The sequence below is a fragment of the Prunus mume genome, linkage group LG5 (assembly GCF_029339155.1).
Source record: "Prunus mume cultivar Tortuosa linkage group LG5, ASM2933915v1, whole genome shotgun sequence".
In the NCBI taxonomy this organism is placed as follows: domain Eukaryota; kingdom Viridiplantae; phylum Streptophyta; class Magnoliopsida; order Rosales; family Rosaceae; genus Prunus; species Prunus mume.
The window spans coordinates 28,744,154-28,762,496 of record NC_142702.1 but is presented as its reverse complement, the minus strand read 5'-3'; the positions used below and the strand labels follow the sequence as shown (position 1 = coordinate 28,762,496).

The window sequence follows — 18,343 nt, the reverse complement described above, 5'->3', positions numbered from 1 at the left end:
TGTGCTAAGAAAACAAATGCCTCAATAACATTGAGAGGGTGTCTACCTCTGCCCCTGCCCCCTGCCTAAGATATACATGTACATGTGTTTTTCTATTTCAGATTTTAAACCGAATGAGCCTACGTCCCCATATCTCTTCTCTATTATTTAAGTTAAATTAACAGAGTCATCTTGCTAGGGTTTTTATTTTTCCTTTCCTTCTACCTTACTAGTTGCTATTCCTATTCTATACAGGAATCTCTCAAACTCTCTGTCCTGAGCACTACTTAGTTGAAAGACCGAAAAATATGAGATTTTAACCTATGCAGATGCGTACATGAGATTAATCAAATTGGCTAGAGTAAATAAGCTTTTTAATTTTTTTAATTTAAATATCTTGGTCTTGGTCATATACTATTATACTTTATTGGTATTTCCCACAAAGGAAAAACGAAGGCTCCTCCTATCCCATCATTTGCAATCCCTACAAGGACAAACAAGTAATTTCCACGACAAATGATAACTTCACCACCACTGACATCCAATCCAACAAAACCCCGTCGCGGTTTCCACCAGCTGTTTTGACGAAAAAAGAAATAAAAGTGGCTTCCACCAGCTGTCCCAAAACTGCTGCACTTCACCACCTCGTGTCACCGCAGCCACCGCAGTCCTAAATTACCAAACCACCCTTGTTCATTTATTTTTGGCAAAAAATATACAAAAAGGATGCAATGCCCAGTAGTTTTATTCAAATTGCCGTATTTGCCCACGTCACGACTCTCACTACACTCATCATTTCTCTCACTCATCATTAGGCCCACAAAGCTCAGCAAAGCAAGAAGACCGAGAGAGAATAGAAGCAGCATCGGTAGAGATAGGGCAATGCCTTGTTCTGCAATTGGTGGCGCTGGTGGAGGTGGTGGTGAGGCTAATGGTTCTCTGCCCAATTTCAAACTGAACGAGTCCACGTTCTTGGCCTCCCTCATGCCGAAGAAAGAGATTGGCGCCGATCGCTTCATCGAGGCTCATCCCAATTACGATGGCCGTGGCGCCCTCATCGCTATCTTCGGTATCTTCTTCAGTCCAATCGCTTAATTTCTGCTTGCAAGAAGAGAAAACGAGAAAGAAAGTTGAATTGTTAAGAACGAACTGATAAGAAAGAAAGATAATCTGTTGTGCTAGGCATAATTAGGAAAATGAATTTAGTTGACAAAAGATAAAAGAACTATTGGATTGATTTTCTGGGCCGAGGAACTTAAGTTGTTGAACTGAAACTGTGAATCAGATTCTGGAGTGGACCCTGCTGCTTCTGGATTACAAGTTACATCAGATGGAAAGCCGAAAATCCTAGATGTTCTTGATTGGTAACTATAACTAATTTATTTGAGCATGCAATTGGTATTGTTAGAACCTATGATTTAATCTGACAACTTTTCTCTTTTAATTTTTCAGTACTGGGAGTGGTGATGTCGATACTTCAAAGGTAGTGAAGGCCGATGAAAACGGTTCTATTCGTGGAGCTTCCGGTTAGTTTCTTATTGTAGATGCTTTTATGCATGCAATTGCTTCTGCTTTTATTTTCGTTAAAATTTCCTGCATTTTCTTTAAGCTTTGTAGCCTGTGTTTATGCTTTTGATTGACTATCTAATCGTGAGCTAAGCACTGCTTTCAAAAATGCCATGCTTGGGTTTTAATGCAAAGTTTCATACAGGAGCATCTCTGGTTGTCGACTCCTCATGGAAAAATCCTTCTGGTGAATGGCATGTGGGTTATAAATTGGTATACGAGTTGTTTACAGATACATTGACTTCTCGCTTGAAGGTAAGCATTGACATTATGATCCATTGATTGGTTTACTGGAATTGTATTTAAGTTTACATCATCACTTCAGATGATAGTGATCAAATTTGACGTCTTTTTAATTGACAGAAAGAAAGAAGAAAAAAATGGGATGAACAAAACCAAGAAGAAATTGCCAAGGCTCTTAAGGATCTTCATGAATTTGACCAGGTTTTTGAATATGCTGATTCTTGATTTCTTGCATATGCATGATCCTGCTGATTCTTGATTTCTTGCATATGCATGATCCTTAGAGCGCACATTACCCATTTGATCCATTTGTTAATTTGATATAAGCACACCATAAATGCAGTTGAAAATGTTAAATAAACTGGAAAAGATTATTATTGCACTTTTCAAGTAAGCTTAATATACACTTTCTCTTTGCATTCTTGCCTACATGGGTTCTTAAATTATGCACTTCCTCTTTGCATATGTTGTGTACCTGGATTGCATTTTCATTCAAAGTAGTTCATTTTCTAATATTGTACCTATGTAGATAAGGGTATGGTTTCAAAACTGCTAACAGTTTATCATTTGAAATGTATATACGTTCACATTGTAAAGCATCTCTGATCAACTTTACCATAATCTGATCAATTCTTATAGAAAGTGTACACGCAAGCTTTCCAGCTGTTTCACTCTGATATATGATTACCAGAGTATGCTTGCATTGCATTGCTCCTAAATGTGTAACTGTTTATGTTACCATGTTTCCAGAAACACAGTAAAGTGGATGATGCTAACTCGAAAAGGGCTCGGGAGGAACTGCAAAATAGAGTTGATTACCTACAAAAGCAAGCTGATGTGAGTGCCAAATATTAACTTTTGTATTTTTTTAAAATTTGAATTTCCTCTGCAACTCTTAAAGGTAATAATTTGTTTTCTAGACCTATGATGACAAAGGCCCTGTCATAGATGCTGTTGTATGGCATAATGGAGAAGTATGGAGGGTTGCCCTTGACACACAGACTCTTGAGGATAACCCAGATTGTGGAAAACTTGCAGACTTTGTGCCCCTAACTAATTATAGGTATGGTTGGCTAGGTTTAGTGGCAATTTCATTAGAAAGGTATAATGATGTTGAGGCAAAGAAGCAAGATATACTTAATTATTTATGATTATAAAATGTGTATAGTGAGACCAAACAATTTTACATCTGAAAAGCCCTTTTGATTTCTCAATTGCAAACTTATTTGTGTTTGGTGTTTTATTTTCCAATAGGGTGGTTATGATTATGGATCGGTTCTATAGAATTTTGACTTAAATAAACTTTCTTGCAGGATAGAACGAAAATACGGTGTTTTTAGCAAATTAGATGCCTGTACATTTGTTGTTAATGTTTATGATGAAGGGAATATCGTAAGTATTGTGACAGATAGCTCTCCCCATGGCACTCATGTTGCTGGTATTGCTACTGCTTTCCACCCGAAGGTACTATTGTGTAGGTTTTATCCATTTGCTGCACTTTTTCTCAATGTTAGGATAACATACTTATGATACATGTGGTTGTTCTTAGGAGCCCCTGTTGAATGGAGTTGCACCTGGAGCACAACTAATATCTTGTAAAATTGGAGACTCGCGCTTAGGTTCAATGGAGACAGGAACTGGTTTGACTCGAGCCTTGATTGCTGCTGTGGAGGTACTTTAAAATTCGATTATTTTCTAATCTCTCTAAGGTAATCAGCAGTTGTAGTTTGTCCAAGTCTTGTTTAGGAGTTCAGCATTATGCCACTAGTGGTCATGCATTATAGGGAATCCAATGCGTTGTATAGGTTAGTATAATGATGGTCTTTCTATAATGTTTTCTGCAGCATAAGTGTGATTTGATCAACATGAGTTATGGAGAACCTACTTTACTGCCAGACTATGGGCGCTTTGTTGACCTCGTTAATGAAGTATGATTTCTTAAATTTGTGTCTGGCTCATTTGACTACAATTTTTTTTTTCCTGCTCTTATTTTTTATGCTCTCAATATGCTAAACTCTATCCATGGATGCTATAAAACTAGGCCGTGAACAAGCACCGTCTAATATTTGTGAGTAGTGCTGGCAATAGTGGGCCAGCACTGAGCACTGTTGGAGCACCTGGTGGTACCACATCAAGCATTATAGGAGTTGGTGCATACGTCTCTCCAGCAATGGCTGCTGGTGCTCATTGTGTAGTTGAAGCCCCTGGTGAAGGGCTTGAGTACACTTGGTATATAAACTTCATTTTCTGACTTCCAATTTTAAATGTGAGCTCCCGCATTCGACTTCGTTTAGGTTGCTCTTCTAGTTTCATGAGAATTTATGCTTAATATGCAGGTCTAGCCGTGGACCGACCGCCGATGGAGATCTTGGTGTCTGTATAAGTGCTCCTGGTGCGGCTGTTGCTCCTGTTCCTACATGGACTCTTCAACAACGCATGCTCATGAATGGAACATCAATGGCATCTCCATCTGCTTGTGGAGGAATTGCTTTGCTCATAAGTGCATTGAAGGTACTTCTGTTATGCATTAGTAGTTTTGTCTTTTTTTCTTTAGACATTGTTTGTACAAATGTTTATTTTGGGGTGTAACTTCCCAAAATCTATTGTTTTTGGCAGGCTGAAGGTATTCCTGTGAGTCCATATAGTGTAAGGAAGGCTCTTGAAAATACATCTGTTCCGATAGGCAGTCTACCAGAAGATAAACTATCAACTGGAGTAGGGCTTATGCAAGTTGACAAGTTAGACTTTTGATCTGGGCCTTCACTCCTTCCTACTATAGATATCTGCATGTAATTTTGAGATAAATCATGATTATTTACTGATTATCAGGGCACATGAATATCTAAGGCAGACCCGGGGTGTACCATGTGTTTGGTATCAGATAAAGATAAATCAATCTAGTAAACCAAGTAAGTTTAGTGCCACCCTGCTCCCATTTCTCCCACTCTTCGTTGAAAAGCGCAAAATTGCTGGTGCATGCCCAATATGTGTCCATTGATGTTGCACATACTTTAATTTTAGCATGAGACTTCCTATTTTCTTGATTGATGGGATGATTGCCTCCAAAATTTGATAATTCTAAAGTGTTAAGTCTGTCTCCTATGAAGAAAAAAAGACTAAATATGTCACTATTTTGGAAGATTTGGTAATGCCCTTCTGCATGCTAATATATGAAGTCTGATATAACCTCAGCATGGATCTATTCAGGTTTCGGTTTTCAGTTCACTTGTTATTAGGTTCTTGGTAATCACTCTATGTTCGAGAATTGTTCTCTTGATTTTAGGTTATGTTAATGCACTGAACTTACTTTGTGACTATAATTTGATGGCAGCGCCTACATCACGAGGAATATACTTAAGGGAGGGTAGTGCTTTACAACAATCTACTGAGGTAAAATTATTTATTGACATGCTGGAATTTCATAATACGAATATGGAGTTTAAGATTTATTGTGGTTTCCTATTTATGGTTATTTTCTTTAGATATAAACTTGCTAAGAACAACTTTTGCAACATTTCTTTCAGTCCCAATTTTGAATTTCATTGCGTCTGTCGATTTGTATATAGCTGAAGTAGTGTTTTTAACAGTGGACCGTGCTCGTTGAACCAAAATTTCACGAAGGTGCAAGCAATTTAGAAGAATTGGTTCCTTTTGAGGAGTGCATCGAGTTACATTCCAGTGAGAAGGCAGTTGTGAAGGCTCCTGATTATCTCCTTCTTACTCATAATGGGCGTAGCTTCAAGTTAGTTAGCGCTATTTCAGTGTTCCTATTTTTTGTCAGTTAATTTGTCCACATATTAGCTCTAATTCTACTTGTCACTGATTTTTGCCCTTTTTCTTTTAAGATTTGTTTTCTCCTGTTTTTCTTCATCAATAAAATTGACTAACTTGTTTTTCTGCGATGCCAATTTGCATGCTCTATCTTTAAAAGAATGCATGACTCATCTGTTGCATTGCATGCATGCATCTTGTGTGTTCTCATACTTTTATATGTGGCTTGGAGCATAGCACGACATCTGTTTTAGTTGTGAGTGCATGTTCTTGTGGGTGCTCCCTGCTCCCAAACTATGGCATAGACATTTACTTGTGAACCAAATTCCCAGAACAGAGCGAATGGGCAGGGAATTAAGCTTCATTCTGATACAATTTTCCATCATTGGAATATATATGCACGGACATATACATGCAGAAGGAACAAAAGCGCATATTGGTTTATCATAAGCTGCTTGTATGATATTTAACTATTTCTGTGATGTCTTAAGAGTTTGGACATTTCTTTATTTTTAGACTCTTTAATCTTATGATCTTTCCATCTAATCTCCTTAATAGATTTTGTATGTATGGGTAAGTTAAGTGTTAGTTTGTTCATCATCAGTTACAAGTTCTTTTTCCTTATCTTTTCAGCATAGTTGTGGATCCCACCAACCTTAGTGAAGGTCTACACTATTATGAACTACATGGTGTTGATTGCAATGCACCATGGCGCGGCCCTCTTTTCAGAATCCCTGTTACTATAACAAAGCCTATGGCTGTGATAAATCGACCTCCATTTTCTAAGATGTCATTTTTGCCAGGTGTGAGGCAGTGTTGGTTGTCTTTCTTCTCCGTTTCTTGTTACTAACAGTTTATTCTTAGCTGCTTATGTTTTGAATTGGCTGGTATTAATCATATGGACAATTCTTTGATGGTGGCAATTCTTTTTCTTGATGGTTAGGCCACATAGAAAGGAGATTTATAGAAGTACCTCTTGGTGCTACATGGGTTGAAGCAACCATGCAAACATCAGGATTTGATACAGCACGAAGATTTTTTATTGACTCTCTTCAGGTAATAGCTTGCAGTTAAAACTTATATCAAATGGGGTAAGCCTGCTTTAACATGCTTGCAATGTCCAGCTTTGTCCCCTGCAAAGACCTCGTAAATGGGAGAGTGTTGTAACATTCTCTTCTCCGGGTTCCAAAAGCTTTTCATTTCCCGTTGTGGGTGGTCAGACAATGGAATTAGCTATTGCTCAATTTTGGTCGAGTGGGATAGGAAGTCATGAAACAACTATTGTGGATTTTGAGGTATGCTGTTTGTATTTGGACATAGCATATCTAGTAAAATTGTAACACTTTTATTGTTTATTTTCCACTATTCCTTAAATTTGTACTTGTATGATGCCATGAATTTTCTTTGTGGTTAACTTCCTGGACTTCTCTATTATTCTGATGTTGTAATAACTCATTTGATTTCTACGTTATCTTCTTATAGTTCCACTTATGTTTTTTTCTTTCTCCATATTATTTGGGTTGAGAAACTGCATCATCACCCAACTGATAGACTTGTTTAAATTCTTCAACTTGTAGAAAAAGTAACTCGCATATCCATCTGACTGATAATATCTTACATATCCTTCTTTGGAAATCCTTTATTTTATTACTTTTATCTCTTTGGAGATAAATCTGAAAACCTTTTATAACAATTTAGTTTAGTTTTGTTGTCAGTCATGTGGTGTCTTTGAGGGGGAAAATAGGCAGGAAAAATCTTCTGGAATCATGATAGTATTTGATGTTTGTAATGAACTTCATTGGAGAGCCTTACATGCGGGTTTTGTATAAATGTTTCAGATTGTATTTCATGGGATTAACATTAATAAAGATGAAGTAGTACTTGATGGAAGTGAAGCACCGATCAGAATTGAAGCTGAAGCTCTACTGGCTTCTGAGGAACTTGCACCGGCTGCTATTCTAAACAAGGTGAAGTTGCTTCTCTTGTATAGATGATGGTGACCATATATGTTGTTCCTTAACTGTGTGTTACCAGTGCTGTTCTAATATGGTGTCTTTTCCCTTTGAGATAAACTTGCAGATAAGAATTCCATATCGGCCGGTTGAGTCTAAACTTTTTACTCTGCCAACAGATCGTGACAAACTACCCTCAGAAAAACGTATTCTGGCACTTACTTTAACGTGAGTTATGATCTGATGTTTCTTAATTTGCTGCGTTGAATGACTGCACTTTGCGCTTTATCGTAATCGACCCTTTCTGTTCTGGTTCTTTCAGTTACAAGTTCAAATTGGAAGACGGAGCTGAAGTAAAGCCTCATGTTCCACTACTTAACAATCGTGTGTACGACACTAAATTTGAGTCTCAATTTTATATGATCTCTGATGCAAACAAGGTACTTTTGAGCTTTGTTCCTTTGCATAACTTAATATGTGGTTTATTATTACAACGCTTTGGTAGTTGTAAATGTACTCTTTTCTTTGGAATTTCTTACTCTTTTTACCTTTCTGATCATAGCGTGTATATGCAATGGGTGACACTTATCCAAGTTCTGCAAAACTGCCCAAGGGTGAATACAATTTACGGCTATATTTGAGGTATGGTCCTTTTTGAGACAACACATAACCAGCATGCCCGTACATGCTATTATTTCGCTGTTGAAATGTTGTGAAATACTTAGTTTTAAGTCCAATACTTGGTTATGAATTTATCTTAACTTGCTGCTATTGAAACTTAATCTAATATGAGGTGTTTCAACCTTAGACACGACAATGTGCAATATTTGGAAAAGTTGAAGCAGCTGGTGTTGTTCATTGAGAGGAAGTTGGAAGAGAAGGTAGAGTTTCAATCTCTTTAATGATCTTTATAGCTGAATAAATGCTTTGTCAGGATGGTTTGAGAATCTGATTTTGTGTCACATTTGATCAAGTGGCGTGCTTGTTGAACCAAAACTGTATAAGATTATCTGTTATACCCCTGAATCAGTTCAAATCAATGTGTCATTATCAGAAGGTGCATTTTGTGATCAATGCGTCTGTGTTTCATTACCTATTAAATGCTCTGGTTTCCTTCTAAACCAGGATGTAATCCGATTGAGCTTTTTCTCCGAACCTGATGGCTCTTTGATGGGAAACGGTTCTTATAGGTCCTCCATTTTAGTTCCAGGGTATGTGACTGAATAATTTCTTCTTGTAGTTTAATAATGTCATTTTGTAATGCTATTTAACTTATTGGAATTGTTGTAGGAAGAAAGAAGCAATCTATTTGGGTCCACCATCCAAAGACAAAATCCCAAAGGTTTGTTATGTTTTTTATTTTTACTTTTATTTTGATGTTAGTGTTGAAAGTTTTTAATACTACTTATGAAATTTCTGCAGTTTTCTCCACAAGGATCTGTTTTACTAGGAGCGATCTCATATGGGAAGTTATCATATGTTGAAAAGGGAGAGGGGAAAAATCCACTGAAGAACCCCGTGTCTTATCAGATATCATATATAGTGCCACCAAATAAGGTTTTTATATATGCTGCCTTGTATTGTTTTCCAATAGTCTTAAGACATCGTATACGTCCTAATGTGACTGACCAGCTGAGCTGAGCTTTGGTTAGATATACCATTTTCGCTGTTATTTGACCAAATAACATGTGTATATAAATAGTTTTTATTACAATGCTTTTGCAGCTGGATGAGGACAAAGGAAAAGGTTCTTCTGCTTCCACTAAGGGTATATCTGAGCGATTAGATGAAGAGGTATGCAAGGCACATAGACTAATGATTCTTCATCTGACTGGATGCATCAGATTTTCATGCAGGTTACTTTGGGAAAAAATTATAGGTTACTTCTGACTTTCAAGTTGGCAAAGTCGATGGCATGCTACTCATTTCCACCTGTCTCCAACGCTTGTTTGGAGATTTGTAGTAAAATCATGGATAAGAGTTACTTAAGGTGCCATCTTTTTGTCAAGATGCTCATACAAAAGCTGTTATTTTAGTAGTGGGTTTCTCACATAGGTGCATCTACGGGGAGACATACACCCATACTTATGTCTGTCTTATATTGTCAAGGATTTGTTTGTGGGTTTGTTTGTGTTCCCCTTTCGCCGAGGACCCCACTCGGCTCACTTACATCTACCTGTGATTATAGTATCACCATGCTTCAGTATAGAACATTGAAAAACCTGATATTTGTGTGGCACTTCTAGGACTGAGCACATACATTCAGTCACCCTTATTTATGGATTTTCAAAGTTGGTTGCAGACTTTTCCATTGAGTCATCACTATCTGTGATACTGATGCTTATTGTCTATGCTTTGTGAATCAGGTTCGAGATGCAAAGATTAAAGTTCTTGCTAGCCTGAAACAAGACACTGATGAAGAATTCTCAGAGTGGAAAAAATTATCTTCCTCTCTCAAGGTCTAGCTCGTATTGTTATGATATAGCTTAATGATTTAGGTTAGATGATCAGGAATTGACCCTCTTATGTTTTTATTTAACATGGGAGAAAAGCTTTATTTAAACTCATTTTCATCTATTCTCTACATGGTAGGCTGTATGGTTTTTCAACTGAATCTTGAAATGAGGCTGGTCAGCTCTTATTTCAGTTAGTTTGTACATTCATTCAACATGGATAGTGGGGCTTTGACTTCTGAGTACCTTGTTATTAACTTTGCATATTTTACACAAGCACACGACACTCACCTTTGAGTAGCTACTTTGAAATCTGTTCCGGAACTACATGTTCTGAACTGTTAATTTTTACTTCCATTCAGTGTATGTACAAATATATTTTGTCAATAATTGAGCATCTGGCTTTTAAGTCTGTTCTGGATTTCTATATAATCGTATGTACCATATGTTTCTCTTTGCAGTCTGAATACCCTAAATACACTCCATTGCTTGCGAAGATATTGGAAGGTTTGGTTTCTCAAAGCATTATTGAGGACAAAGTCCTCCATGAAAAAGAGGTAGTGTAGCACAAGTGTGGGGTCAAGAATGATGTAGTTTTGTATATTGTTAATTGATACCTTGAGGGATGGGTTTATGCAGCGATCTGATAGCAGTTACCACGTTCTGCTTTGCAGGTTATTGATGCAGCAAATGAGGTGGTTGACAGTGTTGACAAAGATGAGCTAGCAAAATTTTTTGCACTCAGAAGTGATCCCGATGATGAAGAGGCAGAGGTATGTATGTGTTAACTTATTCTTTTTTTTATTTTTTTATAACTCTCTTTCTTAAAACCAATATGAACAGAGATCCGCTGAAACTCTTTCAGAGAATCAGCAAATCCTAGAAGCTTTTTCCACCTGAATTTCTTTCTTGGTTAATAATGACTAGTACTGTTTCTTGTCGTAGAAAATTAAAAAGAAGATGGAGACAACCCGTGATCAGTTAGCAGAGGCGTTGTACCAAAAAGGACTAGCACTTGCAGAGATTGAATCGTTGCAGGTTGGAACAGTTCTTTCTGTTTAATTTCATAGTTACATTCTATTAGGTTAACACTTTGCAGTTTTAAATTTTGATATAAAGTATGAGATGAACATATGCTTTTGTAAAAATATGTCAGAGTTGCACAGCCAGATTTTATTTTTAGTTGGTCAGCCCGTGATGGTAGTATGTGTAGTTTAATGTAAAGCATTTTTGTTGTAGAAGAAATAAATTATTCATTCTGAGGACGTTGAGCTTTAAACATCTGAGGAACTCTTTGTTTTTTCGAAATCCATAGAAGAGCCAAGTATTTTCTGGACTTGTAAGGAAAATATGATAACTGATTCCTTTAATGGTAGACATCCAACTCCAACGTAATGAGCATTGGTTACTTTCACCCAAGCAAGAGATGAATTATAGGTCGAAAATTGAACTGTGCACTTTCTTGGTGCAACCATTCCCATGCGGGTATATTTTGTTTTTGGTTTATAATGTGGGATCATTTCTCCATACTTATGAATATTGATAAGGAACTCTCTATACTGTATTTTTTTCTTAAATGTTATCTAGTTACCAGTGATATCGTCAATTTGTTTCTTATACCCATTATTTAAATGGAGCACATGCATCATTATCATTATTGTTGCAGGGTGATAAGCCCCCTAAGGCTGAAGAAGGGGCAGAAAAGACTAAAGATTTGTTTGAAGATAACTTCAAAGAACTTAAAAATTGGGTCGAAGTGAAGTCCTCTAAATTTGGAACCCTCTTAGTACGTCGTGAGAGACGTTGTAAAAGGCTTGGAACAGCGTTGAAGGTATATTTTTCCTTCTTCCTTCTCACTCTTAGGAACTTAAGCACACTGCATCACGCCTAATACCATGAATAATCCCATTAATGTAATGATGAGTTCCAGGTCCAGTAAAACTTAAAAAGAATAAGGAACACTCTAGAAACATACAAAGTGATCTTCAAATGTCAGTTCTAGTTCTGAAGTTTGTATTTGATTGGGAATGGTGTCAAAGAGGAATGTTTTATCATGTTCGAGAACAGATTTTGGTTGTTATTTCTCAGTGAATTAGCCTTCTTATCTGACTTGATCATTTACAAGCGCAGGCTTTGAATGACATAATCCAAGACGATGGAGAACCTCCCAAGAAGAAGTTTTATGAATTGAAGATCTCCCTGCTTGATGAGATTGGTTGGAAACACTTGGTGACACATGAGAAACAATGGATGCATGTCCGCTTTCCAGCAAATTTACCTCTTTTCTAGGGTTCCTCCATAACAGAGATTGAAAAAACTTGAATAATAAGTATCAAATAAGGTGCTAGATAGGCCCTGTTTACTAGGTTAGAGTCTTTGACTGCGTCAAGGATAGTTCCTATCACGGTAAAATGTGATCATTTCTCCCTCCCGCGTTCCCCCATATACTGCTTATGGTTAATATTGTTAGAAACTCTCTTTTCTCAGTTTACATGTATGTAGTGTGCGTGATCCTTTATTTAGACCCTTGTTAGTAGTGAAATAAAAATGACTTCGATTTTATGTTCATGAGCTCGTTATTTTCTTGTTAATTGTAGGTTCCTATTTGTTTAATATCGAATTTGTTTTAATATCGAATTTGTTTAATTGTTACTGCATTCAGATTGGAATGACCCATTTAAAAGATAATGAAAGAATATATTGATTGAATGACCTGAGATAATAGTAAAAAATTAAAGGCATTCTACAATTCTTCTCTGCAAGAAAAAAAATATCCTTTTATACAATGGAGGAATTAGGAGCGATAGAAGCTGGAGGCCCTTGTTGTGCCTAAAGGGGATGCAGAACAAGCGGCAGGCCATTGGAAGGCCTGAGAGAGAGCACAACCGAAGGAGAGTGACAATAAGTGGGAGATATGGTAAAAGAAAACTTCGACAGAATTAGGGTTAGGACAATCTTGTACTCCAAGAAAGTTAGGTTTCGACCAATGCACATTCTTCCTCCAAACCCAAAAGGCAAGTAGCCCATCTTGTGCTTGCACCCGCCATGTATGTCATCTTTAAACCTCTCGGGCTTAAACTCATTGACGTCATCACCCCACAGAGCTGGGTCATGGTGCATGGCCACTATGTCAATCCACATGTTGGTCCCACTGGGAATTGCCAGGTCATCACTGACTTGAATGTCCCCTTTCGCTTGTCTCTGTGCATTTGGTGCCGATGGATACAATCGAAAAACCTCATTCATCACCCATTCCATCTGCATGATTAATTACAATTAATTAAGCTAATCATAAATATTAGTCTAATCAAAGAACAAATTAAAATGCAAACATGGGTTATGTTAGTTGATCAAGACAATATACTCATCCCCTTGCACCTGAGTATGACCCTAGTGTTTTGCCAGGTGGTCGGTGAAGCCGCTAGTGTTTTGCCGCTAGCGTTTTGCCAGGTGGCAATCCAACACTGAAAGTGTTCCTTTGTTATTATATGCGAGGCTGTCATGCTATATGTGACAACGGGAATCATGTGCTCGCTTTCCCACGCGCCTTAACCCGTAGACTGAGGCCAAAGGTTTCACTCTGTTGTTTGACCATTGACCATTTGACCAAATCCAAATCTATCTGACCTTTTTTTTCTTGTGTTTATTTTTAGTTTTAGGTTCCAGATTTGCACATCCCAATCTGAACGGGCTATTCCTGGAGTTAATTAATTAGGCATGTACCCATGGCTTGACGGCCAACTAACTATCTAACCTTAGTTAATTAAGCATCCCATTAATTAATTTCAATCTGGAAACCATTACTCCTTTAAAAATATATTGGTCGACATGTACTTTAATTTCCATGCATTGAATTCTATATTTATAGTATGAAAGACATTAGACTTTATCTTTAGAGAAATCCAGACGCACCACACAAAGCATAAGTTTATAACAACGCATGCATGCATGGGATGGTATATGTAAAAGCTGAAAATGATGTGACAATGCGAGAGATATATATAAATGAATTATTACCTTCTTTAGTCCAGCAAGCATGTTGACATCAATCTCCTTATCTCCCACCACTTCCCTAATCTCCTGTCTCAATTGATCTTGCCAATCCTGGTGAGTGGCCAGAAGCAACATTGTCCATGTGATTGCCAATGCTGTTGTCTCATGACCGCCAAAGAAAAATGTCTTGCACTCATCCACCAGATCCTGTGTGGTTAAAGCCTTTGTAAAACCTCCTTGTTCACTTTGCTTAAGCAGTATTCCGAGCAAGTCGTGCTGCGGCGTCGACTCTCTGATCGATTTTTTCCGAGCACTGATGATTGACAGGAACAGTTGGTTGATTTCTTGTCCAAGTCTTCTGGCCTCGAGGGTTTTCTTAGGGTGCATCATTTTGCCAAAGGGAACTCCCACAAAACGGCTCGTTTTGAAGAGGGTCATTTGCAAGGCTCTTAATTTTTCATACACTAGTCGCCCACTTTGGTAACTAATGCCAAAGCTTGTCTTGGCGATGATTTCTCCTGCCGTGGCAGTGATTTCTCTCTCGATGTCGATTTCCTGAGAGCCGGAATCTATGAGGACGCTCCAGTTGTCCAGCATTTCTGTGGTGGTCTCCACCATTAAGCTCGCCATTGCCTGTAATATCGATTGCACATGGAATCTAATTGAGTGGATTTGATATAAAAATGTTAAAAGTCAAAGCACTAGAAGAAAAATTCTTCACCCAATTAAGGTTTTATATTCTTTTATAAGAAACAAGCTTTTTAACCTTTGTATGGAATGTAATGCTTTGCCAATTTCCGGTGTTTTTATAAACTTGAGATTCTCATAATAGAATAAGCTATATATATAATGAAAAGAAGAAAAAGCATCTTTGAGAGAGAGAGAGAGAGAGAGAGAGAGAGAGAGAGAGAGAGAGGGACCTTCAAGTTGGTAGGGTTAAAAGCAGGAGTGATAACGTGGCGGTGACGAACCCAGTCATCACCTTCTGACATAACGAGGCCATTACCAAACATGGCAGCTCTGTCACGTCTAAACACAGCAGGCTTCCCCCAGTTCTTTGCTGTGACCTCTCTAGACAATTTTTTCAGTAACTCTGGATCGGCTATGTACAGAAATGGCTCTGTGCCTAACCAATAGACGAACATTTTTCCTGCATGTGTGAATATAACATAATAAAAAATTAGTTAACCTGTAAAACACATTTATCACTAATTGATACTTAAGGACTGATTTTGAAAGCAAGTGCAAATAAGTGCTGGAGAAGGTAATGTTGTTAATTACCGTGGGAGCTCTGCCAGCGAGCAAAGTAAGGAAATAGAGTTGAGTGAATGTCATGGCTGATGATATTTGAGTTAGGCTGGCCAAATGAAGACGACGAGCTTTTAACATTTGTCTTCTTTTTCATCTCAGTGAGATTTCCTAAAGGAAAGCTTGGAGATGGACCATTTAGCCCATATTTCTTAAGCTTCCTGTAAGCTAGGACTGGAGAAACCCAAAACGAATATATTAAGCTGCAGCACATGTACAGCAGTGCCATGGCGGCCATGAAGATGAAGAAGAAAAGTTGAAATGACCCAATGAACTCCATCGCTTTTCTGTGTGCGTCTCTTTTAAGCCTTTTTATGGTTTTGTGAGTTTAACAAGAGAAGGGAACCCAGTATTTATAGACAAGGAGAGAAGCTGATCAAACGAAATAACCAATATAATGGGAGAGTTCAAGAATGTCGGAAGTTTGACTACGACCTACTGACGTGGCTTTTTTTTAATAATAAATTGACTCCGCGCTCCTAATTTAAGCGACCTTCTCTTTTCTTCTTCTTTTTATTTTTTGAGTTGAATCGTGCGAGTTAACTTGGAATCGGTTCCACCAACACCAACTAGTCTTTGGTCTAATGATATTTGTCTTCAATTGGATGAAGGATGTCCTAAGTTCGGCCCACATAAATAATAATGACATATATATTTGGTGATTCCAGTTATAGTATAACTTTGTTGTATATATATTACTTGAGTGTATTGATCCATTATAAAAGTATTTTCCTTGTTTATCAAGAAAAACTTTGAATGGGTTCAAGTGCTTCATTTTGAACACCTTCTTCTTCTTTTCCTTCTCTTTTCATTTTTACTTTTCGTTTTTGTTTTGTCAAAAGATGGACCAAACTTTTAAGTACTTTCTATGTTGCGGTTCGATCATTCATACAAGTCGCCGGGCATGCGGCTGAAAAGTGTTACAGTACTAGGAACTGGATATAGCTGTGTCCTGTGTGGACGCCACCGTCGGTAGTTCTTGTTGATTGTCAGATATTCCCACATGTACGGCTGTGGCTGGAGTCAACAACCGCTTCGTAGACCATAAAACCGAAATTTGATTTCTGTGTGTCTAGTTCTTCAAAAATTGGCAGCAGCTCCAATTTGGATTTGGTGTAATTTATTTAAAAGTAAAGCATTAGTTAGCGTTATATATAATAATATTAATTGTCAATGTGTTGAATTTGCGTTTTTCATTGTAAATAAAACTACGTATAATCACCCATCAGATATGATATATATTATAATTATATATACTCTCCACGTGAAGAATAAAGCTGACTAACTATCCAACTTAATTACAATAGCTTAGTATTAATTAAACGTGCTTAATTCAATCCTATTATATACTCTTTTGAAACTAATCAACGCGCGACACAGTACATGATGGAATAATTTTGCACTACTAGTCCTAGGTGCCAATTAGTTACCTAATATGCCTAACGATCCACTCTTAACCATCCATTACTTAGGAAAAGTTTATATAAAGCAGCCAGCTTTATGCTTAATTAGCTAGGTATTTATATATACAAGGTTGCATGGACTTGGTTGGTGCATACATATTACATATGTAGGTTCAGTACATGTACATGATTATCACGTACACAGTTGGATTAATTTCTATGTCTTTTAAGTACGTACAGTACAATCGTGTTTACTCTATCAGATTCAGATGAACAACAGTTTCGATTGTGATTATTGTTTATTTATGCATTAATTTGGAGTTAATAGGGCAACTTTTCTCACTAAAATAGATTGAATTCAAAGATATGTGTTTCATGCATATATACTTTTGCTTTTACTGTTGAATTTGACGGATAGATGTCGTAGGTGATGACCACTGACCAGAACCACACCAAATATACAGAGGGCAGGTTGTTAGGTTTGAACCGATTTGTGATTATCAACCTACCCATAAGATGCGGAACCATGAATTTTTCAATGGGTGGGCTAGCTAAAGTTATTAACTTAAAATTTAATGATAATTTTTTCTTGTACTAACAGTTTCTATAATTTTTCTAGAAATAAAAGTATACATTATATCATATAAATCGCGGTAGTTGTAAACACAAGAAAAAAAAAGAATATAGAATTAGAGCCATATGATTCATGAAATGATGAATTTTCTTTAGAAAAATGTACTTCTTTTTTGGAGATACGTTAATGGAAAAGGATTAAAATTGATGTTTGGAACAAACTTTAACACTAAATACAATGTGAAAGACCTTTAACTATGACTATTGTTGTGGTACCCATCATGATTTCTAAATTCTATTTACATAGAGAGAGATAGAGAGTGAGAGAGGCAACCAACGAACGAGGCTTGAAATGTTAAATCTGTTTGTTTGCATTGCATGAATGTAAATTTTACGTCCCCTATAATTATATAAAGATATTCTTCTGCACTGCCACTGGCCCACTGCATGTATATATCTAGCGATCGAGATCCAGTGGTGGACTTGGTAAACCAAAGAATATTGTTTAATATAGAATAATTGAACATTCCGTCCATCCTTCTGTCCTGAATCCTGATGAGGAGGAGATGAGTCCCAGTCTTGGTTTTCTCCGGTCAAAATTCAAATAAAGTCTTCATGTCCTTTATTATATTTTTATAAAAATTAAATGATTTCTAAGTAAACAAAAATGCTTTCAATTCAACATAAGAAAATCAGCGAAGCTGCGAAGCAAACGGGATCAATTCCGCAGCCACACGCTCTCATCTACTAATTCCAATATGTTTTTCTTATTTTAGTGCAAGTGCACGCAAACGATTTTCACATCTCCAACTTTCTCCTCAACTCCTCTCTATTTCCATCCAATACAACACAAGGTTGGTTTTGACTCGTTTTAGAGAGATAAATAATTAGGACGTCATCCATGAACTCAAAGCACTTGTGATCTTCTTATGAAAGTGCCCTCCTCAACACGTCCTTTTCCTAATTTAGTTTATAAATTGAATTAATAAGGTCTTGTTTAGTATCCTTCTCAATAAGTGAACTCAAAAATCATGATTCTTTTTAAAAATTTGTTTGGTATTGAACTCCAAACTATTTTTAATATCTAAAAAAATTTAAAATT

General features: G+C 37.0%; 2 protein-coding genes across 2 annotated transcripts; one reads left to right on the top strand and one right to left on the bottom strand.

Moving 5' to 3' along the window:
* The first annotated feature begins 690 nt into the window (after positions 1-690).
* Positions 691-12,532, top strand: TPP2 (tripeptidyl peptidase ii). Its single transcript, XM_008236013.3, has 34 exons — positions 691-1,048; positions 1,265-1,343; positions 1,432-1,505; positions 1,691-1,800; positions 1,909-1,989; positions 2,539-2,625; positions 2,709-2,851; positions 3,102-3,252; positions 3,338-3,460; positions 3,633-3,716; positions 3,830-4,017; positions 4,125-4,299; positions 4,405-4,526; positions 4,618-4,697; positions 5,120-5,178; positions 5,376-5,530; positions 6,193-6,362; positions 6,503-6,615; positions 6,684-6,854; positions 7,398-7,526; positions 7,639-7,739; positions 7,834-7,951; positions 8,074-8,153; positions 8,320-8,392; positions 8,637-8,722; positions 8,802-8,853; positions 8,934-9,068; positions 9,237-9,305; positions 9,878-9,970; positions 10,426-10,521; positions 10,639-10,737; positions 10,910-11,002; positions 11,631-11,795; positions 12,095-12,532. The coding sequence occupies exons 1-34, from the start codon at positions 706-708 to the stop codon at positions 12,251-12,253; spliced, it is 4,056 nt and encodes a 1,351-aa protein (XP_008234235.1). The 5' UTR covers positions 691-705; the 3' UTR covers positions 12,254-12,532.
* Positions 12,533-12,683: 151 nt separating this feature from the next.
* Positions 12,684-15,573, bottom strand: LOC103333209 (cytochrome P450 714C2-like). Its single transcript, XM_008236014.3, has 4 exons — positions 15,239-15,573; positions 14,878-15,107; positions 13,982-14,590; positions 12,684-13,222 (listed from the first exon to the last, which is right to left on the bottom strand). The coding sequence occupies exons 1-4, from the start codon at positions 15,543-15,545 to the stop codon at positions 12,794-12,796; spliced, it is 1,575 nt and encodes a 524-aa protein (XP_008234236.2). The 5' UTR covers positions 15,546-15,573; the 3' UTR covers positions 12,684-12,793.
* Between the last annotated feature and the right edge of the window lie 2,770 nt (positions 15,574-18,343).

Coding starts and splice junctions, on each gene's coding strand:
- TPP2 (XM_008236013.3), top strand. CDS start 706: ATGCAATGCCCAGTAGTTTTATTCAAATTGCCGTATTTGCCCACGTCA. Junction 1,344..1,431: donor ATCCTAGATGTTCTTGATTG/GTAACTATAACT, acceptor TTAATTTTTCAG/TACTGGGAGTGGTGATGTCG. Junction 7,527..7,638: donor CGGCTGCTATTCTAAACAAG/GTGAAGTTGCTT, acceptor ATAAACTTGCAG/ATAAGAATTCCATATCGGCC.
- LOC103333209 (XM_008236014.3), bottom strand. CDS start 15,545: ATGGAGTTCATTGGGTCATTTCAACTTTTCTTCTTCATCTTCATGGCC. Junction 15,108..15,238: donor TCGCTGGCAGAGCTCCCACG/GTAATTAACAAC, acceptor TCACACATGCAG/GAAAAATGTTCGTCTATTGG. Junction 14,591..14,877: donor TTAACCCTACCAACTTGAAG/GTCCCTCTCTCT, acceptor TCGATATTACAG/GCAATGGCGAGCTTAATGGT.